The sequence below is a fragment of the Coffea eugenioides genome, chromosome 5 (genome assembly GCF_003713205.1).
Source record: "Coffea eugenioides isolate CCC68of chromosome 5, Ceug_1.0, whole genome shotgun sequence".
Classification (NCBI taxonomy): domain Eukaryota; kingdom Viridiplantae; phylum Streptophyta; class Magnoliopsida; order Gentianales; family Rubiaceae; genus Coffea; species Coffea eugenioides.
In genome coordinates this window covers 18,417,141-18,441,069 of record NC_040039.1, presented here as the reverse complement: position 1 = coordinate 18,441,069, position 23,929 = coordinate 18,417,141, and the positions used below count along the sequence as shown (strand labels likewise).

Here is a 23,929-nt window from a genome sequence, read left to right as displayed (position 1 = left end):
CCTTGCCGGCCCGACTCGATTAACTAGCCAGTGGGGTTTGGGTCCCCAAGAAGTCGATGAGATATCATCTCCAATCGACTGAATCAAAATAAAAGTACGGAGACGGGAATGAGAGGCACCTCCCACTCATATTGAGTGTGGTACATGCTGCCGCTCAGCACTTACAAGTCAAGTACAAGTATATCAAGTCAATTGCAACAATAAATAAGTATGTATCATATTAGGGCAAGTGCGATAAAATACACTCTTGCCCGATCAAACAAATTACATATCATTAAATCACATTGGTCAAGTATTGGAAACAAGTGTCCAGTTCAATCAGGTATTTGGAAGCACTCACCAAAAATGTAGTGCTTTTAGTGATCACGTCCAGGTAGTACTCCTGGCTTGGAGTCCAAATCTGCGATAAAATATTGTTTAAGAGTTTTGAAAATCGACTAAGGTTTGAAACTCAGACGTTTCGTTTAACAAGAATCAAGTAATTGAAATTCATTTGGAGAATATTCGTAAAACTCTTGCTCGCTATTCAAACTGTGAAACTTGGTAGCAATTATACTTGGAAATACCATTTGAGTCGAAGAAACGAAGAAAACGTATTTCTATTAGTCGTAAATTTTATTTTTCCAAGGGTACAAGTTTTGGCCGGATTCTAACTTATAAGCCTCTATTAAAGATGACTTGAATACCTTAGATGATTCAAGTTAGTTTCATCCTCAACCCATACTCAAGTCGCGAGTACATCTACCTAGCCCTCGAGTGCAAATTTGGGCAGCACGCCCTTTGCATTTACCTATTTTCCAACCATTTATGACTTCATTATTTTCCTCAATCAGTCCCCAAAATCACACACAAATAATCTCATTACAATAGCCGTTCAATAGGCTAAAAGTCATTCAATTACAAAACCAAGCTAGAAAAGTGACCGGAAATAAGGTTTAAGACAAAGAACAAAATGACAGGTTTGACGTCTTTTAGCGTATTGGTCACAACCGAAACTACACCTATCAGATTGGGGTAAAATTTATACTATTTCGAAGATAAGACGAAGGGCTACAACGTTCATGAAGACAACTCAGCCCGGTTCACAGTTTATCCAGGTCGAATTTACAGATTACCGAACCAGAATTTCATTGTCAGGCTGGTTAACAGCACTGGGTTCAAATGACAATAACTCAGGTTACAAAAGTCCGATTGAGGCGTTTTTGGATGCGTTGGAAAGATGAAACATAGAACTACAACTTTTGTGTTTTGGGAAAATGCTAATTTGATATGGATCAAGGTGAAAAAAATGAAGCCAGAATGATGAAATGTCAACTGCCCGCAAAACTCTACATATGGCAGTCAAGGGTATTTTTGTCATTTCACATGGTACAGTGCTTGGATTGAGCTGAAATTTTACAGGAAGCTATAAATCATCATTTACTACAACTTTCATATTTTAAACTAAGCCCAATTCGGCCTCCATCATGGCCGAATGAAACTGGTCAGAACAGGGCATCTTAAGGATTTAAAGCTGGAATTCAAAGCATTCAAGGTCTAACCTATTATTCATGTATAGAACCACTATTCCAACAACTTATCTAAGCTGATTCATATCGTATTCTATCTAAACAAGAAGAAATACAGCTAAACAATTCAAAACCTTAACTCACAAATCCACCATAATCATCAAAACCACTACTAAAACCATGAAATCTACCTAACAAGCCATAACTTTCACTTGTAAACCAATAAGTAGCACAACCATGAACTAATACCATCCTTACCTAGAATTGGAGAAGCACAACAGCCCCTAGGAAGCTTGAAACACCAAAATTCTCCACTCCAAGATGATAATCCACCCTCCTAAGCAATTTCTATGGATTATTTGGTGAATCTATCGGTTAGTTTACAAGATTGAGCAAGAAAGCAAGCTTGAATGAAGTGGTTTCTTTCTTTCTTTTTCCTCTCTAAGTCTTGGCCAAAATAAAGCTTAGAAGACAGAAATTGAGCTCCAAGAAAGGGATAAGAAGCTTAGACTTGAGTTGGTCAAAAATGGTTGGATGCTTGCCAAGTGTCATCACAAGATTACATCTCAAATTTTTTTCTTTTCCCTTGTTTTTTTTAGTCAATCATTTCGGCCAGCTTGATCTGATTTAGAGCTGATATTTTATGCACTAATTACAAGGAGATTAAGTTAATAAAGTGGTGGTCAAGTGGTGTACTCACTCGGTAACAAACGGTACCCGTCGGTTCGCACCGTTTTTCCTCAACTCGCACGTACTAGGGTTTTAACTTATAATTCACTAACTTATTATTATCACTTCTAATCACACACTTAATATCATCTAAAACTCACTCTTAATCACCAAATTTAGTACACACTCCGTACCGATTACCCACACTACGAAAAGACCTGAAAACCTTAGTTTACCCTAACGATGAATGAAAAGGGAAAACTCTTAATTCTATTCTTTATTCCAACCCTTGGGGATGTAAATGAGTAGTATAGCTATTATAAGATAATGGATTTCAAATAAAAGGGAATTTTAAGAAAAATATGATGGATTTTACAATTCCATAGATTAAAATTAGGGTTTCGACTAAAATATGAGAGATTTAAGAAAACCTGTTAGTCACAAGTAAAACTAGGGTTTTGAGTACAAGTAGGGTTTCTAATCTTTAAAACAAAACAATGTCTTAAAACAAAAAATAAAATATAGAAACCGTAATATCCTAAAAGTCGGGGTATCACAGATCGGGTCTTACCCAAATTCAATCCAGATCTAATGTACTTGGATAGGGTTTAGATTTAATTTTTCAAATCCAGACCCTACCAAGACTTAGACCCTTTGAAAGAATTATGGGTCTGGGTAGGGTTCGATTTTATATAATCCATATCTAAATCTAAATCTAAGCTCATACCAGACCCATGTATATATAATTAAATTACACACACACACCCACCCACCCACACACACACACACACATATATATATATGTATTAGTAAATTTATAAAATATTCTAATATTCTATGGTTATTGGATCGAATGCAGACTTCATGATTATTTTCTTTTCTCAACCTAATTCTAGTTGTCATTGTAATTAGTACAAATTTTTCAGAAAAACGAGAAAAAGTAAAGGTAAATAAATGAAAGATTTGACGTAGATACAATTGAAGTTTTAAAAATAAATAAAAGTAGTCGATAGTAGTTATTTTTTGAGTTCATAATATTGCATTCAACTTCTTGAATATTAATTTTATTATTTGAAAATAAAAATTGGATGGTGTTTATATTTTTTTTGAAAACTATATATTTTTAATATATTTTTATTTTAGTGTGTTTACAAAAATGCAACGGATACCCAAATTCAAGAGGGTTTGGGTTTGGACTTATTTTTTCAGACCCATAAGAGTTTGGGTTTGGATTTGGGTTTAACTAAATTTGATGGATCTGGATTTGAATCAAAGGGATTCAATTCAAACCTTACCCATTGATATGTCTAATTGAGAATAATAAATTTTTGTATCAACTTTTCAACAATGTAAATGTCATATTAAAAATATCTTTTGGCACTCACTAAGTTTCCTTCCTTTTTTTCCCAATTTTGGGTGGAAACTTTTTCACCTATTAGCAGGTTTTTATCCATTCATTTCATTTCTTTTCCATCATTGTTATAATTCCCAAAGGAGCGAAATGATAAAACTTTCTTTCAGAATATTTTCTTTTCTGCCCTTTTCTCTCTATCCAAAGGAAGCCTAAGACCCTGTTTGATAATCCAGTTTAGTACTTAAACTTAATGGATTTAAATCTTAATATATTCAGACCGTTTTATATTAAAAAATTAAAAATCTGAATTAATTAATTAACACTGAATTTTCTAGACAAAACTTACTCCCAAAATTAAGTGATAAACTATTTATTTATTACTAAATGTGATATGCACTCAAATGTATTAGATTTAATACTTAACAATTCAATAATTTAATGGATTCAAACTTTAGATTTTAAATTTCAAACTTCAATTTTCAGATTTCAATTTTATTAAACTCACCTAAGTGTCTGTCATAACCATTTCGTCCTATTTCATTTCCGTGTCAGTGTATACTTAAAGGTGTTTGTTTCTATGAATATCCATTTCATATTAGTACATATTTAAAGGTATTTGTTTTTGCAGACGTTCATTTTGTTCATTCTATCATGCTGCAAATTCATGCTACATGAGCCCTGTTCGTCCGAAATTTTAAAGAAAAGGAGCAGTCCTTTAGTAGCGCGTGACCTGCATGGTGTATGGGCCCCAACAGCCTGATACATATTGATTATAGGGGTGATAATTTTCGACATGATCTAAAAACACGATGCGAATCTAACACGAAATTAATGGGTTTGGGTTGAGATTTCACGGGGGTCGAACTAGATGAACCAAAAAAAAAAAGTCGAATTCGGATCACCCACAGATTGATCCTATAAATTGTTTATGAATTAAAAATAATTTAATAAATATAAAAATATTTTATCTAACTAAACTAAGTTATTTTTTTCCCCAAAGGCATTGACTACTTAATCATAAATGAATTTGTTTAACTTGTGTGAAATTGAAATTTTTATGTTGGGACAAATGATATATTACATTATTTTCTATTTTTATAGTGTTTTAATTTATTTTAAATCTGATTTGGGATAAAATACTTTTACATTTTTTTAATTTATTTCAGATCTGGTTTAGAATTATTTTATTGAGATTTTTATTACTTGATTATGTAATTTTCTTTATACGAAATTGATTTTGTTAGAAATTACAGTGATAAATTAATAAATTGAAATTATGTTTAAGGTCATTTGGGTTGAGTTGACTCCAAATTTTCGGATTCGAACCAGGTATCCTGACCCGTTTCAGATTGACGGATTGTGTTCGGATCTGCAAGTTATCTGTTATACCTGGATCTCAACTCGACCCGTAAATCCGAATACTTGATTGCTAGCGCTAAATTTGACTATCCTCATGTTGCGTTGTCACAACCTCTCTCACTCATTTTGCTTTGCACCATATGGAAACATTCTTCCTAACCGAAGAAATCAGCCCCTACTACTATAATTGACAGAATTTGGCTCGTTAAAATAAATACAAGCAGCAAAATGGATAAAGAAACAAATTATTTGTAATGGGATTGTTTGGATGTGACTTTATTTGTAATAATTATTTGATTATATCATAAATATATTTTAATTATTTTTAATTTTATTTAATCATATTTTTATCTCACATATTATAAAAAGTGCTATAGTATTTCTAAAATATTATTTTAAATAATCTCCTACTCGAATATATAGATATCCTACAATTCAATCGCGCGCGAAGCAGAAAACTTCGGCCATTTTCTTTCTTGGGATTTTGTAAGTTGCAACTGGCAACTAGAAAGGGTTGCCAAGATAGATATTTGCCCGCATATTCGGGAGAGTATAAATTTATAATATGCATAAAATATTTCGGCAATTCTCTTGGTTTAAAATTGAACACATGGGAATTATAGGAACCACAGTCAGCTGGAGAGGCATGGCAGGCCACACCCCACAGCTAGAAACCACCGTCAGCACAGACGTAATAAACAGAAAATATTTGGAAACAAATTAGTCAAATTAGGAACTGTTGCATTTATCCCAGTCAAATTAAAGGGTTTTCATCCTCACTGATAGCTTCTTTTATTGACTCTCAATTTTTCTAGAACGGGATCACGGAAAATAGAATGCTTGCTTTTTAATGATGAAGAAAGGTTTTTTTTTTTTAAATCTTTTTTGTGTAAGTGAGAGAAAGAAAGGTTGTTAACTAATTTACTAGAAATCTTTAGCCCATTTATTTATTAACATATTCGAGAATATATCGGACAAAATTATATTGCACATATATAATTTGCTTAAGTTTTGTGTTTTTTTAGTCCCTCATCTTAAAATGATCCAATTTAGTATCTTAGATGTATAATTTTGACTTGAACCTAAATGCATTCACAGTCTCATACTAATTTTACGAATGAAAAAGATATCAGGTTGTGACTCACATTTGGGTAGATTTGAGCTATAAAAATTCAATAATTCAGATTGTCCCAAACTATCTCATGAGGTGGTGTGATACAATTTTAGACAATTAAATTATCATATCCTGATCTTGCCAAAATATCAGCACAGACTAATCACGTGCCTAATCCCACCAAAACAAAGAAGCAAATCATGATTGGAAAGCCTTTCTAACCAAAATCAATCTCATTAAGCAAGTACGCAGCAACAGACGCGCGGCAACATCAACCACTTCACTCACTGCCAAAGTCGATTAGCCATATCATCGCCCTGAAACCGGCCCAACACGGGTACCAATTTTGGTAATTGAAAATCTATATTTGCTTACCAAAAATTGCCCTATAGAAAATGTAAGATCCTTGGTCTTTTAACGGATCCCATATGTTTGAGCTATCGGACCTACCATGTTCAATCCATTATCAAAAAAAAAAAAAAAAAAAATCTTTGGCCTTTCAGCGGATGCCTTATGCCCAAAGTCTGCTTTGTCTCTTATTTTCTCACATGAACTCCCAGACTAGAAAATGAATGGAGTCAAAACCTGACGAAAACGGAAAGAAAAATCAAAAGCAAAGAAAGAAAGACAAGGAATTAAATTGCCAAAATTTACTGGGGAAGAAAATGTCTGATTTGATTTTTTGGATTCCAACCAATCAAGTAGTGGTGGCTGTTGGAAATCCATTTTTAGCTTTTGTCGTTGAGCGGGAGCAAAACACATGTCCATGTTTTCAGCATTTTTCATTCTCAAACCTCTACTCCACAAAGAAAGCGAATTAGGCATCTTGAGCTTTACTTGTACCAAGAGTGCACGCTACATGTATAAGAAGTTTGCTGTTTCTTCCAATCTAATTCTGATGCATTTGACAGCTGCTCTTTCTTCTTCTTCTTCACCATCACTCTTCTTACAACCATAATTCAGCAGAGTGCATTTCTTTCTTCCTCGGTAAGTGCCTAGACTGCATTTTTTTTTAAGAAGTGAACCCACAGAAAATTTTTTATACCAATTTTAATTGGTGTCCCTTTTTCTGCAACTTCTTGAAAGATTCATTTGTAAGCTAAAAATGTTAATCAGAACCCTTTTTGCTCCTTTTGGTATAATTTATGTCTAGCATGTCAAATAAAATTTATGTTGTTGGTTGTGATCGTCAAGATTTCAATATGCTCTGTTTTTTATTCTCATGTTGATTACATCATTTTCTTGCATTGATATGGATGGTTGGGTCTCTGCGTACACGTGAAGAAAGAAAAATTCTGGATCAGTTATGGGGGTCTTGGAGTTTTTGAATTGTAAAAATGGACTTAAATTTGATTTAGAAATTGTTACGACTACCGAATACCCTCCCTTTCCTCTGCCTACACCCCCCAACACCCCCAATCTGAGAACGTGTAGGGATTATTGGGGGTTGATTTTAGCTTCTTTAGGGTTGGCTTAGTTCGTTAGGCTTGGAAAGCCTAAAATAGACCTATGTGCAAGTCTTGCTGTCATCAGTCCCTCGCTGGTGGGCGATCTGTTAAAATTACTGTAAGTCTTCAGTGAAGCCTGTGGCTCGTCCTTGCCTTAGAATGGGTTTAATATGCTCTCCTCTGAATGTTTATTGCACTTTTATTTTTGCTTCTTAGATTAGACACTGGTACATTATGGCTGAGTTTTTGCAACTCTGAGATTTGTTTACTCATTGTGAAGCATAGATGCTGTTGATTAACCTTTTTATTTCTTCCTGTTGTTGTTCAGGGAAATTATTTCTGTTAAATTAAAATGAAGTGGAGTTCAGTTATCTATGCAGAGCCCAACATGATACTCCTGTATTTCTCTCATGATTTTAATACTTGGCTCATTGTCAGGTTTATCAACTTAGATGGCGGCAATATTGGCGTCTCACAGCTGCTATTGCCGCATTGAGGAAGTATTCAGCTTTAACATTGGAAAACCAAATCAAAACCTTGGCTTTTCAGATACAATATCGGTGTGGGGTTCTAGGGAGTTTGAGTCGCGTCAATGTAGATTGGTGAAAGCTAGACAAAATTATTCGTTTCAAGTGGTCATGCAGCAAACAGAACCCCATGTCAAATTTGGCACCAATCGTAGGCCAATTAAAATGGTACCTGCAAGTGACGTTATGAAAAGAAAAGCTCCATCAGTAAACAATTCAGAGATAGTAAATGGTTCAAGTAGGATTAGTAATGGAGCAATTACAGAAAGAAAAGAACCACCGGTCAACAATGCACTGGATGGCTCAAAGAGGGCTGTAAATGGAGCTTATAAAGTTAATGGAGCAAGCTTAGTGAAGAGAGACTCTGCTTCAGCCATTATTAAGAATTTTAAAACTGATGAGCTCCCCCCCATTGAAGATCTGAAGGTTTTGCCTTCAGATGAAGGCTTCAGTTGGGCAAATGATAATTACAATTCCTGGCAAAGAAGCATTGATGTTTGGTCATTTGTTATTTCCTTGCGCATGCGTGTTCTATTGGACAATGCGAAGTGGGCTTATCTGGGAGGCTTCACGGAAGACAAGCAGGTATTATTTACATGACTGTTATTTTTATTTGCTCGGAATATTGCTAATCTGGATATGGTGATATTTAGGATTATGTTATGTTTAGCTGGTGAAGTATGTCTCTTGTCAGTTATCTTGGTTCTGTATTCTGGAGTTCTATCCCTAGGTGCTCTTAATTAGTTACAGGTCTTCTCATTTATCAGAAAACCAGAAGACGCCGAACTGCTTCATGGCTACGAGAGTGTGTGCTGCAACTTGGTCCTACATTTATCAAACTCGGGCAGTTATCCTCAACAAGGTCTGACCTATTTCCAAGAGAGTTTGTGGATGAGCTTGCCAAGTTGCAGGTCTGGACATGTCATATGAACAATCTCTTTCTGACATCAAACCACATATCAAACAATTCATTATCAATACCATACAGCACTGAATTTGAAAATTTTCTTTCTTTTTACTTTTGCAATTTTTGATGTATGATGCAGGATAGAGTTCCTGCCTTTCCATCAAAAAAGGCAAAAGAATTCATCGAAAAGGAACTGGGAGCTCCAGTCCATATGTTATTTAAGGAGTTTGAAGAAAGACCAATTGCTGCTGCTAGTCTTGGTCAGGTTTGCTTCAAGTTTATTTTTGTTCTTCCCAATCCAGCAATACTAAAATGTTTATGAAGTCTGGTACGCTTTAAGATCGCTGGCGTTGTGAATTGTGTTTAACTTGGTGACAAAGATAGATTGAAAAACATATATTGTTTTCCTGTTCAATACAGCAGTTCAAACATAATGGTCCAGACTTGACTTTTGTTTGCTTTTTTCCGTACAATGCATGACTGATTTTTCTGTTTCCATTTTTCCATACAATACATGAATCATTTTCTCATACCTTACTCTAAATCAATTCATATAATCACATTTCATGCAGTCAAACTCTTTTCTGTAGTTCAAAACATTATGGAGCTAGTCATTGGAGTTGAGCTCCTTTTATCCAACCAATTTATTTTTTTTATTTTATTGGTTTGATCCTTTTGTATCTGGGTTTTGCTACATAGAATGAATAAATGGTTAAATAGATGAGAGATATGTAATTAAGGTCATCTTGGAATGATATGTTTCACCAAAAAAAAAAAAAAATTGTTTTAGATGCATAGGTGGTGTCATGTATAAAAAAGTATGCATTTCCTCTTTACATGGTTTGTTTCTTTCTAACAAGTGGCTTCTTCATTCGATTAATTCTAATGCAATGTTGATAGGTGCATCGTGCTATCTTACATAATGGGGAAAAAGTTGTGGTGAAAGTTCAAAGACCTGGTCTAAAAAAGCTTTTTGACATTGATTTGCGTAAGTTCCATTTATAACAGTTTCTGGAGCTTCTACCTGTACGAATTCTTATTATTATTATATTTTAATCATCAAATTACCGATAGCATTTGCTGTCCTCTATGCAGGTAACTTAAAGTTAATTGCTGAGTACTTTCAGAACAGTGAAACACTTGGTGGTCCAACAAGGGACTGGATAGGAATTTATGAAGAATGTGCTAAGTAATAGTTGGAACCAATACCTAATTCTTCACCTTGCTTTATTCTTGCTGTTTTTCTCTGGAGTTGAACTTTGTTGTGTGAAATCGGTTTGATGATATTAATTCATTTCTCAGGGGAGTGGGTCTTGATCTAAAAGACTAACTGCATGAGATAAAGCTAGAAGAAGCTAAAACTTATGGCATGCTTCTGTTTCCTAGTAATCCTCTTAAGTTCTTCACACATTCAAGCTGTTCAAGCTGTTAAGATATGATTACCAGCTCCTAATGATGCTTGCTATGACTTTATTGACCACTAGAGTAGCTATCTATTTGCTTTGCTTTGTGGACATGGTTTGAGAACTTTGTTGCAGGAGATACTATAATTCTTCTAATCTGTTCCATAGTTTAAAAAGGGAGAACATTTGAGGTCTCTCACGGGGTTTCCTCTACCTTTCCATAAGTAATTTCTCTACTGAAATTAAATGAGGGTTGGTGATTTCTTAATTTGTTTTTCCCAGTTCTTGACTCCATGTCTGTAAGTCACAGTATTTCCTTTGTTTGTTGGGGTAATTTATCTATACCTCGAACATTATGTTTGATGTGGTAAAATTGAAGGAAAAGAGAATTTAACTGAACTACATTTACATAGCAACAAGATATTGTTGGTTGATAAAGAGGGCACTTTGGTCCAGCCATGAATTTTGCTTCTTTATATACCAAAACGTTTTGCAAGCTTAGTTGGTAAGGAAGTTTTCAGTCTGAAATATTTATGTTGCAAATACTCTCTAGGGGAGCTTGCAGCTCCCAAGTTTTAGATGACAAGAATGAAATTACTATAAGTTTTTTCCAATTCCTTATCTGCCCCCAGCAAGGTAAACTAGCTTTTTGTGTGGTAGGAGGAATGTCCATATATGGTATTCCCATAATCCCTTACACAACAACACTTGTCACCAATTCCCTTCCTTGGTTGGTACCCACAAGATTACATGGTTTGCTCTTGATCCTACCAGTATGGTTGCTAGATGGACCTGGGGTAAAAGACATCTTCTTGGTTTTAACTAATCATTGTACTTGTTGCTTCTTGGACCCATTCAATCAAACTACGATAATAACTTTAGTATTTGTTATAAACCACTTCACCATGATTTTACTTTCACTCGTTACCTCTGAATGTTCTCCCAGTGAATTAAAAATTGTCTCAACTGAGTGGCTGCTGCAATAAGTAGTGGTTAGCAATCTGCTGCTTGCTGAGTTAGGAAAATAGGAAGGGAGGGACTTGGATGAGAAATCTGATGTCTACTTTGTTAGTGTGTTTCATTTTGGTGCAACTTTCTGTTTTTTAGCTAACTTTTGGTCTGTTCGAAATTTCAGGATTTTGTATGAGGAAATTGATTACATAAACGAAGGGAAGAATGCAGATAGGTTCCGCCGGGATTTTAGAAATATAAAGTGGGTCCGAGTACCTGTATGTTTCCAGCTAGATGCCTTCCGATTTCCTCTCCTTAAAATGTCTGTTTGTTGTGTATTTATGTCTCATCCCCATATTAGTTGGCATCCCTATCGCTGCCCAGTAACTGAGGATATATTTGCATTTTAGTATTTTAGTGTGATCACCATTGGTGACTCCTTGTCAGAAGAGTTTTGAATTTTCATATACTCATTCCTATATCATATTTAATCTGCTTTTGTTGTTACAAACATTTAACTTAAATGGGAAAAAGATGTCAGTATTTTTTTTAGGCTTTTTAGGGACTATGATGAAGTGAAAGAAAAATATTAGTGTTTCTGCTGCTTGTTTTATATTTCAATATGTAAGACAGATGGATTACTTGTCTTACTGATGTATTACTTTTGTTTCGAATTGTAATCTTGACAAAGCTACAAGCTAAACATAAGTTTCCTGCAGTCTCATTTTTAGTCCTATTTGGGCTTACTAGTAAAATATGATTTGTCAAACTTCATGGTTTGGTTTGAAAATAGAAGTTCTTCTATATCCATGGAAAGATGAGACTTATAGCGTCATGGGATGGCTACTGATTGCAACAGTTCTGAAGTAGTCCCTCAAGGACTGGCAGTTTTTCATGCTTATTTGGGTTGAATGGGGGAATATTTTCCAACTACTTAATTGCTTCCTTTTCTGTGCTGTAGCTGGTATATTGGGATTATACCGCAACAAAGGTGTTGACGTTGGAGTATGTCCCAGGTTCGGATATTCTAAACGTTACATATGCATATTGCGTACAAAACCCTCATCTAACCGAATAAAGGATAATGTCTATTATGGCCAACATTAACAGGGATTAAGATCAACCAGTTGGACAAGATTGATGCGCGAGGTTTTAGCAGATCTCGGATCTCGTCACGTGCTATTGAAGCATATTTGATTCAGGTGAAGAAGTCAAGTACCAAGTTTTTAAAATCATGTGGGGATAAACTCCATTTCTCTTTGACTGAAAGATTAAAAACCTTGCTACAAATTTAGATCCTGAAGACAGGTTTCTTTCATGCTGATCCTCATCCTGGAAATCTTGCTATTGATGTTGACGAAGCTCTAATCTACTATGATTTTGGTATGATGGGGGATATTAAGAGTTTTACAATGGAGAGACTGTTGGAGCTTTTCTATGCTGTTTATGAGAAGGATGCGAAAAAGGTGAACATCTTCTTATTGTCTTCATAGTTGATTCTTTGAACTGGCAAGGTGCTCAAATCCTTTTTTTTTTTGAATTGTTTTTACAAAAACAGCTGCATGGACTCTGAAAAGTTTTGAAATAGATCTTTTTAATCTTTGCCCACTCCTCTAGGTTTTGTATCCTCGTCATAGATCAAGTTACAATTTTATATGTATCTATATATTGTGTGAGATAACCACAATGGTATTCTTCAGACAGCAGTATTTGCTTGAAATTTCCTTTGACTTACTTAGTCTCGAACTTTTTTATGTCTGTAATTGAACTTCCGTCTTTAAGTTCTTGTTAGCTGGATAGAGATCATGATATTAAAGTCTTAATCTGCAGCATTAAGTCCTGAGAAAAGCTTGTCATTGTAGATAGCTTTTAATTACTGAAGCAACCATATCATTTTGTTGAATTAAAATTTATAAAGAGAGACATTTACCTTGAGCCAGTTTAGATGAATGCTCAATGCAGCTCTGTTTGATGTGAATTTGCTTCAAAGTGATGTAAAATATGAATAACTGAAAGTTTTCAAGTGCTTCTTTTAATGTAAGTTAATGAAAAAAAAATTCCTCGAGTCTATTACCGTTGTCAATGACTTCTGGTTGTGTTCAATACTACCTGAAGAGACTATTACAAACATATCCTTATAGCGGTTATGAGAACTTCATTTTGTTCTTAGACACACATGATTTGTTGCCTCTAATCTTTGTGAATGTAGAATGGATAAAAACTTCTAGTTCTATGTAAGCTGTGGCTCAGTCTTTACTTGCAATTTGTTGCTATTGATAGCAATCGACTAATTATAACCTGTACACAACTATTGCAGCTTCAATTTTTTCACTAAAAGGTATGGTTGGGAATGGATGTTGAGAGACACAAAAGGAAACTAAATACCTCAACTAATGTCATTGAAGCTGACAGTGAGTAGAAAATTTAGTGAGAGAGTTCATTAAACTAGATTACCAACCTTTCAACAACTTATGAAGTTTGTTTGGTTGTTATCATGTCTTTTTTTTTTTTTTTTTTTTCTGCAACGATAGATGTCCTATAACCTAAACTAGCCTAATCTAGGGAAAAGGGGCAAAGGGAGATGGTCAACTAAGACCAGCCACATATTGTGGCAAATTTGAGGGAGGCAGGGGTTGAACCCCTGACCTCCAGCACCACCAAAGAGGGTGATGACCACTGGACCAAATGACCAGTGGCTTGGTTGTTATCATGTCACCTGGTTCCTTTTTGGTGTATAGAGTCTTTGCGGAGCTGAAATAGTACAATGGTCGCATTTTTAATGCATTTTGACCACCTATATTGGAGGGAGAACGAAGGAGCCAATAAAGGAAAAAAAATGAAATTAAAGGTGTTAACAGGTATTTAGGGAGGAAAACATCTAGTCACTGTATTATGAGTGACCAACTAGTATTTATAGGAGTACAAACCTAACAAACTATTTACAAAAATACCCTTGCTAATTTATTATCTACAAGAATACTTATATTCTCTTAACACTCCCCCTCAAGTTGGAGCATATATATCATAAGTACCTAACTTGTTACAAATGTATTTCACCCTAAAACCCCCTAAACTCTTGGTAAACACATCAGCCAATTGATCTACAGACGGTACATGAGATGTCTTGATGACTCCGTCAAGCAATTTCTCTCGAATGAAATGACAATCAACTTCAATATGTTTTGTCCTTTCATGAAACACTGGATTAGACGCAATATGAACAGCTGCCTGATTATCACACACTAAATTCATAGGCTGTTTATGCTCAAACCCAATTTCAAGTAACATGCTCTTCAACCAAACCAACTCACACACAGTGTGAGCCATAGCGCAGTATTCAGATTCTGCACTTGATCTGGAGACAACTGTTTGCTTCTTATTCTTCCACGACACTAAATTACCACCAACAAATACACAATATCCTGTGGTCGATCTTCGATCTGAGGCAGAACCAGCCCAATCTGCATCACTATATCCTTCAATATCAGTGTGTCCATGATTTTGATACAGCAACCCTTTTCCAGGAGCACTCTTAAGATACCTGAGAGTCCGTATAACAGCATCCCAATGACTCGTACGAGGGGTATCAAGAAATTGACTCACAACACTCACTGCAAACGAAATGTCAGGTCTCGTTACAGTGAGATAATTTATACCATAGGAGTATCCACAGGTCGGCAACCTAACAATCCCAATTTCACTCAGCATATCGAGTACATATTTTCTTTGACATAAATAAATCCCATATTTAGACCGAGCTACCTCAATACCCAGAAAATACTGTAGATGACCTAAATCCTTTGTCTGAAAGTTTGCCTGCAAATTGGATTTAAGTTTCTGGATCCCCACAACATCATCACCTGTAATCACAATATCATCCACATAAACAACTAATAAAATTTTACCAGCATTAGAATGTCGATAAAATACAGAATGATCTACTCCACATCTTGTCAAACCGAATTCCATGACAACACCACTAAACCGGCCAAACCAGGCCCTCGGAGACTGTTTCAATCCATATAAGGATTTTTTCAAACGACAAACCAACCGTGAATTCTCCCTCTGAACAACAAATCCAGGAGGTTGTTCCATATATACCTCTTCTTCCAAATCTCCATGCAGAAATGCATTTTTCACATCCAACTGATGCAATGGCCAATTGTAAGTTGCTGCCAAAGAGATAAGAAGACGAACCGAGGTAATCTTTGCAACGGGAGAAAATGTTTCTAAGTAGTCTACTCCATACACCTGAGTAAATCCTCTAGCTACCAAATGAGCCTTCAATCTATCAATAGAACCATTAGGCTGCACTTTTATAGTGTACACCCATTTACAACCAACAACAGGCTTACCTGAAGGACGAGGGACAAGATCCCAAGTACCATTTTGTTCCAAAGCAGACATCTCTTCTTGGATAGCTAATCTCCAACCAGGATGATTAAGAGCATAGGTAATAGACTTAAGAATGGAGATAGAATCAAGGGAAGCAACAAAAGAAGAATATGACATAGAGAGACGAGAATAAAAAACAAAATTAGAAATAGGATAGGAAGTATAATGTCTCTTACCTTTGCGTAAAGCAATAGAAAGATCTAACTCAGAGGAGGGCGTCATACCTGGATTTGAAGATTGAGAGTTAATTGGTGAAGTGCGTGGCATATCAGGAACTTTTTCAACCATGGAACGACGAGAGTAAACTTGAAGATGAGGACGAGATAATTGAGCTATGGAATCTGGTGGACTAAATAACTCAGGTAATAAAGAGGAAGGGACTGGTAAAACAGGAGAGGAAAAAGAGGGACACTGGTCTAACTCACAAGGCATACTGTGTTTGATAAAATATGGAGTGGATTCAAAGAAAGTAACATCAGCACAAGTATAAAATCGATTTAAAACTGGACTGTAACATCTATACTCTTTTTGCGCTCGTGCGTATCCTAAGAAAATACACTTAATAGCATGAGAATCTAATTTATCCACCCCGGGAGCAAGCTGATGAACAAAGCACACACATCCAAAAATACGATGAGGTAATTTAAACACAGGTTCATGAGGAAAAAGAATGGAGTGAGGTAATTGACCTCCAAGAATATTAGATGGCATGCGATTAATTAAATAACATGCAGTTAGAACTGCATCACTCCAAAATTGTTTGGGCACATTCATGTGCAACAATAGTGTTCGAGCAATTTCGATTAAATGTCCAATTTTCCTTTCAGCAACTCCATTCTGTTGTGGAGTGTGAGGACAAGAGGACTGATGAATAATACCAGACTTAGTCATAAAGGTATTAAAAGGAGTGGAAAAATATTCTTTCGCATTATCACTGCGAAGTATACGTACAGGCACACTAAATTGATTCTTTATTTCTGTAACAAATGCACAAAAAATGGAATATAGTTCTGAACGATCTTTCATTAAATAAAGCCATGTAACTCTTGAAAAATCATCAACAAAGATTACAAAATATTTAAAACCTAACTTTGAAGTGACTCGACTAGGACTCCAAATATCAGAATGAACTAACAAAAAGGGTTCAGAAACCCGTTTATTGACTCTAGGAGCAAAAGAAACACGATGATGCTTCCCAAACTGACAAGACTCACATTCTAACGAAGACAACTGACTCAAATAGGAACCAACTTTTTCAAATTTTGTAGAGATGGATGACCCAAACGACAGTGAATTTCAAGAGGAGAAACAGTAGCAGGACATGCAATCGGACTATTAGAGTTGAGAAAATAAAGACCATTATGCTCATGCCCTCCACCAATCGTTCTCTTTGTTTTCAAATCCTGAATGACAACAGAATTAGGAGAAAAAATAACTGAACACTGTAGAAATTTAGTGAGCTTACTAACAGACATTAGATTAAAGGGCAAATCGAGTACGTAAAGAACAGAAGACAGCGGAAGAGATGGATTAATTTCTACAGTGCCTAGTCCTTTAACTTTAGTGGTAGATCCATCTTCTAAAGTAACATGAGGAAAGGAAGTAGACTCTTGAAAATTAGAAAAGTTTTTAGAGGTACCTGACATATGATCAGTAGCCCCGGAATCAATAATCTATGAGTCATTACCTTTTTGTGCTAAAGAAGCAAAGGGAAGAGATGCGTGATTTGTAACTTGGCACTGTAGGAATTTAACATAATCTTCCTCGGATATAGTAATAGTCTTCTGGGAACTCGATTCAACTTTGTTAGTGGTAACCGCATTAACAAACCTTTCAACCATAGCGAATAGCACTTTAAACCAAAGAAAGCGTCACAACGCTTGAACAGTGCTGCGCCGTGAACAGTACGGTATGAACAGTGCCGCGATGAACAGTGCGCTGAACAGTACTTTTGCTAGATGTTTAACTCTAACCTTAGGACTTTTGCTCTGATACCATGTTAACAGGTATTTAGGGAGGAAAACATCTAGTCACTGTATTATGAGTGACCAACTAGTATTTATAGGAGTACAAACCTAACAAACTATTTACAAGAATACCCTTATTAATTTATTATCTACAAGAATACTTATATTCTCTTAACAGAAGGAATTAAACATATTCACTTCCAATACTTTAAAGAGGCAAACCCTCATAGCTAGGTAGATTACTCATGATTTTGCTTTTAGAATGTTCAGAAAAGTATTGTAGCAAGGCTTGTTTAGCATACTTTTGCTTTTAGAATTCTGAAAGTGACCAAGAAGCAACATAGACAGAATAAGGATGCTTTCTATTGTTATATTTTCTTGATATCGGTCATGCTTAAGACTGCCAACTTTTAAATGAGAGGTTTTCTATGCAGGTTATGCAGAGTCTCATTGACCTTGGAGCACTTCAGCCAACTGGGGACATGTCATCGGTATGGTATCAAACCAGAACTTAATACACACTCACAAATGAGTTTGAGAGGGAAATGCTGACTGCATGGTCACTTTTACCATGCATTCGTTTCCACTCTACTTCTAACCATCTGTAATATTTGTCATTCACAGGTGAGGAGGTCTGTACAGTTTTTCTTGGATAATTTGTTGGATCAAAGACCAGATCAACAGCAAACTTTATCTGCAATTGGAGAGGTTAGGACAAATTTCATCACATAGTGCAAGCTCAGACATTTGGATTTTCTATTCATTCGTAAAAGTAGACCTTTTCAAAAAAAGAAGATTTTTTAGCAAGTACTTATTCAATTTTGTAGTTGTACTATTTGGTGAGTTATGCCAAAAGTTAGATTATCATCTGCAGTCTCGCGCCCCTTCAGCCTTCACTTAGAGGAGACATGCACTGTTAATAGTCTTGGGCACTGGCGAAAACTGCCTGTGTTATCCTGATAAGCTGCAGCGATCATCTTAAGTTGAAGGAAACAATATCATTACCTAAGAAGAGTAAATGTTCCTGCAATTTTCTTCAAAATTTCACTTGAATTTTGAAATGTTTATTCCTCAAAATGTTCCCCTAACATGCTTATTATTTCTTCTGACTGAAAGAAAATAAAAACCTGAGGTCTACTTAAAAAACATGCCACTTGTGAAGCCAAAACAACAAATAAAATCAAAAAATTTTCAATCCCATGACCTTTGAATTTTCATCACAAGCTTTATATGTAACTTGATGCTGTTATTTGATTACTTCGAGTCATGGTGTTGCTAAAATATCCTTCCACCATATTAAATTTTGTGCATGTCCAGCAACAAACATGAAATGCAAATTGAGTAAATTCATTCTTATACTTTTGGGTTTAATCAACTGAAACTTTTTCTTGTAATAATTTATGTTAGACAACCCTTGGACAGTTTCTGTAGGAAAAGGTCTATTAATATTAGCAACTGAGCTAGTAGGGATCTATCAGTACACTTAAAAGGGATCAATGGAGAATAAAATTATGAGAAACTGTTCAATTTCAGTGTCAATGTTATATACTGGAGTGTTTAACAACAGAAGTGAGTGCATTCTTGTTAGTGGAGTCATAGTCAAACTCTGGTTTGTTAGTCAACTTTCTGTGTTAGAAAGCAAACAAAAAAATTAATAATAATTCAAATGCAGATGCCACACAAATAAATTGAAGAAAAAGTGGAGATTTAGTGAATATATAAAACTACAAATTCCAGGTAATTTCCTTGGCATCAAAATTAAATGAAGAAGATTTACAGAGAAATAATTTCATGATCTAGTATTCTTCACTCCTGAAAGGGAGATCTGTAGTTTGTCCCACCTTAGTCTCATATAAATTCAGCTTTAGCATTTAATATGTTATCTTTATACCTTTTCCAGTTTAATCCCACATCCAATAGCTTTTTACATATTTGATCCCCTATGTTTCAATAGACTGTAGGATTTATTATGCTAGCAGTTATCCTTAAACTGCATTAGTTTAGAATGTTATAAACTAAAACATTGAGGCAGAAGATGTCATTATTCAATCACAAGGGACTATGACAAAAGTTAAAGTTGCTTCTCCAGAAAATGAAAAAGACATTATCCATGTTGACTGCATTTTTAGGATATTGACAGCTTCTCAGAAAATAGATAATTATTTGAGAAACTGTACTCTAACTTGCCTAAAGTGCTTAACTCTACAAAGTATGTTGATATAGGGATTCTGGAATTATAGAGATCATCTGTCTCACCTACATTATGTATCTATGAGGATTTAAAGCTGCAGCAGAACATCTCCAAACGGCTTGAATCACTGCTGAGACAAATAATTCTGTAAATGATTGTCTTAGTTAGATATCCATATTAATGAGGACAAAATGAGAAGTTTATAGCTCCTTGTTTATTTCCATATCATAGGTTCTGAAGTAAGGGAAGGATATGAATTCATGTGTTAATTTGATCAAATCACTGAAGCCTCATGTTTACTTGTTAATTGTTGTTGTAGTTCTTCCCTTGCATACTGAGGCACCTGAATTTATCTATATTGCACATTGCAAACTGGACTACCTCATTGCTTGATCAATGCTTGTGCCAAATCTCCTTGCAGGATTTATTTGCTATAGCAACAGATCAGCCATTTCGATTTCCTTCGACTTTTACATTTGTGCTCAGGGCATTTTCGACACTTGAAGGTGCTCTCTCTCTCTCTCTCTCTCTCTCTCTCTCATTGCCATCAAGTGAATCTGTACAATATCACCATTGCATTCCTTGACTTTAATGTTTTGACCTTTTCAACAAATTGCATGTTTGAACTTATAAAGGTGCTCTAACTTTCAAATTTGACCACTTAGCAATCGGTTAGGGGGGTAGGAGTCTGTTAGGAAGGATCAATGGAGTGTTGGGACTGACGGTTTCCTCCTAGACATGATAAAAGTGATGTATTAATGCTTGAGAACTGTACATGGAACAGTTAATCTAAGTCAGTAGTAAGCAGGAACCCATTCTAGCAAGAAGTTTAATGACATTAAATTTTAATTATTGCCCCCATCATGTGTGAGCATATTCTAATTCTTAGGAGCAGTTGTGAATTGACTATTTCATTATCTGAAGGGCCATTTTATTGGCTGCTTTTTGCAGTTGGACCTGCAAATGCAGTCCTCAGCCACAAATACATTAAAACTTGTATGGAAATATGGTACTTAAATGGTGCAATTTTTTTGTGATTAAAGTTGATGACTTTTGGATGCATTTTTAGATTAGTTCAAGTATGTACCTTGCCAAATAACTCTTTACCACAATTAGTTAATTTCTCATGGTATCTCTCCTCAATAGTAGGAAAATTCTTGTATTGGATTCTGTGAGAGAAAACATCTAGAGTTCCATGTGTCAAAGTTTGTTTAATCTATTCCTGCAATATAGGTCATAACATAACAGAATTCTCATTGACATATACATAAACACATTTATGACTTTATTGCGTTCTTCTTTTGATCCATCTTTTGGGAAGGGAAAGTGGAAAAGGAGTATTGTATTATGTTATGCACTTAATTTATGTTATTACTTTCTCTTTCTCCTAAAAATTGTTGTATAAATATTAAGTTGTCCCCCTCCCCTCCGGTGGATAATGGTTCCTTTTCAGTACCTTTTCTTTTCTGCTGTCTAGCTGACAGCTAACTAATAAAAATGGTCCAAGGGGATTTCATTGAAAAGCAGCACTGATGTCTGAATTGTCTTTTTCTGTCTCATATGTTAGATTGTCTGATCTAACAGCCCATAAACAACTGCTGGTTCCACCACTGGACACCCTGTTTTGAAAATGAGACTGGAGAAATAACCACTTCCAGCCACTATCAGCTTTACAGCCTGGTCATAAGTGGCTGGTCTTCCATGTCTGCAGAATTATGAGTTCAAACCAGCCTGGGTTAGGTTTTATTAAATTTTATATTGCTTAGTAGATGCGCTGCTCGAGGTAGGTGTGACTGAACCAGGCACCATTTAGATGGCTCTTGTACCTCTAGCATTTTGGTAGGACTAGGATGCAGGCAGGCTTAATATTTAGATATATGGCTTAAGCCAGACAGTCCAAGCAAGGGTGAACCACTTTAATAATTGCCAAGACAGGCATATAAGCTTGGCGGCCCTTCCCCTACTTTCTTTAGCTAATGAGGAAAAAGGGAAAAAAGAAACTACTCCCTGCCAAAGACACAATTGGCACTCCCTAAATACTGCTTCTTCAGGGGGTTTGTTCAATTTCGGATAATGTTGAAACTGGTATCACAATTTGCTTATCGGAACTGAAGCTGCTTTTTATCAGGCATTGGGTACGTACTGGATCCAGATTTTTCTTTTGCTAAGATTGCTGCCCCGTATGCACAGGTGATTCTAATTAACGTGAAATCTACCTTATAATTAAAATGCTACAACTAATGATTTGAGCATCATACTTGTAATCTATACTTTTGAGTATGGCCCTTATTTCTTCAGTTTTACAGGAACTCTTGGATATGAGGCAGAAGCAAAGGACTGGGACACAACTCGTTCAGGAAATAAGAAGACAAGCTGATGATGTAAGTGTTTCTTTCTTGTTAGTTTTGCTTTTCAAAGCTTCATTCCGTTGCTAATGTGCATTTTCTCAATGTCCTTGATGCAAAATTGCACATGGTATTGTAATAATGTGCAGAAAAGATTATCGTTCCTCTTCTATCTTGTTTTCGTTTTTCCTCATTATTAGCCTTTACCCCATTTTTCCTATTAGTTTTCATCTAACAAAATTCATGGACATATTCAGGCAAGAACATACACGATGTCCATGCCTTATAGAGTTCAGCGGATAGAAGAGTTTGTGAATGAACTTGAGTCAGGAGATTTGAAACTCCGAGTTAGAGTCCTGGAGGTAATTAAACGTTAAATAGTTCCTAAACTAAATGAAGTTTTATTGAATTACTTTTCAGTTATTTATCCCGTAATCTAATTTACATTTGGAAAGATCAGCCAGTAATCAATCATCTAATATCAATTTTTTTTTTTTTTTTTTTTTTTTTCACGTCTCCTGCTTATATTGATCCCCCGTTTGGTCTAAACAAGTTGCAACTGTGTCTTTCAGTCAGAGAGAGCAGCAAGGAAAGCGAATATACTGCAGATGGCAACTATTTATACTGTTTTAGGTGGCACCCTTCTGAACCTTGGCGTCACCTTTACTAATCAAGGCAGTCAAATTATAGCGAATGGATCTTTTCTTGGTGCAGGTAATATCTTCTACGAACAGATTTTGTGGTCAAATTTTTGCATTGAGACATCATACTGAGATTAAGATTAACTTCCATGTGCAGGTGTTTTCCTCACTTTGTTTATGAGGTCCATGCAAAGGGTGAAAAAATTGGATAAGTTTGAAAGCATGATTTGAGCTCTTCAAGTGACTTCTGTACTTATCTTTACACGACTTCTTAGAGATTTTGTTAATCATAAGTCTAATACTTAGATATACGTAAATATGTTAATAGGATTGGCATACTTGATGTCCTTCTCACGTAAAGGAAGGCTGTCTATTCAAATGGATTCAGTTCCAATTGTTGCCAACAGTCATACGTCTCAAGTTGATTACAGCTTTGTTGGTCATCTTATGTTTGCAAAACTTCAGGGTTTGGAACCGCAGTAGCATCTTTTGCTGCTTTCAAACTTGTCTTTCTGCTTGCATCATGGAATCGGTTGGAGGGTATAATGTTATGGATGAGAGTGAAATTTTGTAGGAAATTGAAGGGAACAGAGGAAGGACGAATGAAGTTAATCAAGTTAATCACATTAATAAGAGGCTGAGATAGCACTACCAATCCTTTCAGCTGTGATTTGGTCGTTCCTTTAACCTAGGTTTCAACTATCTTCCATGGCAGCCCTCCTTCCTTAAGGGGAGGTGCCGCCCCTAACCGAGCAAACTGTACGTCCGTTCGAGACTTTTGCCGAAATCGTTTCAGGACCTTCCAATGCTCAAACAGTAAGTTTTGATGCAGGCAAACCGGTTGTTTTCTTTCTTTTTTTTTTTTTGACGAAACGATAGGAGTTTTTATTCATATTTATAAAAGTATATATAAGCTGGACTAAGTCCTCTGATACATTAGTAGTGCAACATTGCACTAAGGAGATGAATGAATTCTCTTCTCATCCCTAGCAATATTTAGCGCACAGCTACTAAGATTTGAGCATAAATCCATATCATTGGTATTGTCTAAACAGAAAGAGCACAATTGAAACAAGCTAGCTAGACTCAAAATATCTTCCACCAGCACTATCGTAGCAATGTCTTTGCCTTGGCCTGTTTGGAGCTCATT

The 23,929-nt window shown here is 35.6% G+C and overlaps 1 protein-coding gene across 1 annotated transcript; it reads left to right on the top strand.

Annotated features, from left to right (window-relative positions):
• Positions 1-6,657: 6,657 nt before the first annotated feature.
• LOC113770220 (protein ACTIVITY OF BC1 COMPLEX KINASE 7, chloroplastic) lies at positions 6,658-23,284 on the top strand. The gene is made up of 18 exons (XM_027314625.1): positions 6,658-6,991; positions 7,891-8,564; positions 8,747-8,890; positions 9,026-9,151; positions 9,787-9,874; positions 9,982-10,075; positions 11,425-11,518; positions 12,202-12,256; positions 12,351-12,442; positions 12,536-12,706; positions 18,037-18,093; positions 18,227-18,310; positions 20,215-20,299; positions 21,922-21,983; positions 22,100-22,174; positions 22,396-22,500; positions 22,711-22,852; positions 22,937-23,284. Exons 2-18 carry the CDS (start codon positions 7,905-7,907, stop codon positions 23,008-23,010), a joined length of 2,208 nt encoding a protein of 735 aa, XP_027170426.1. The 5' UTR covers positions 6,658-6,991; positions 7,891-7,904; the 3' UTR covers positions 23,011-23,284.
• Positions 23,285-23,929: the final 645 nt, after the last annotated feature.

Bases quoted from the DNA above. Each gene is read 5' to 3' on its own strand.
- LOC113770220 (XM_027314625.1), top strand. From the start codon at position 7,905: ATGGCGGCAATATTGGCGTCTCACAGCTGCTATTGCCGCATTGAGGAA. The intron at 8,891-9,025 runs GTCTGGACATGT...TGTATGATGCAG, and splicing joins ATGAGCTTGCCAAGTTGCAG to GATAGAGTTCCTGCCTTTCC. The intron at 12,707-18,036 runs GTGAACATCTTC...TTTTCTATGCAG, and splicing joins ATGAGAAGGATGCGAAAAAG to GTTATGCAGAGTCTCATTGA.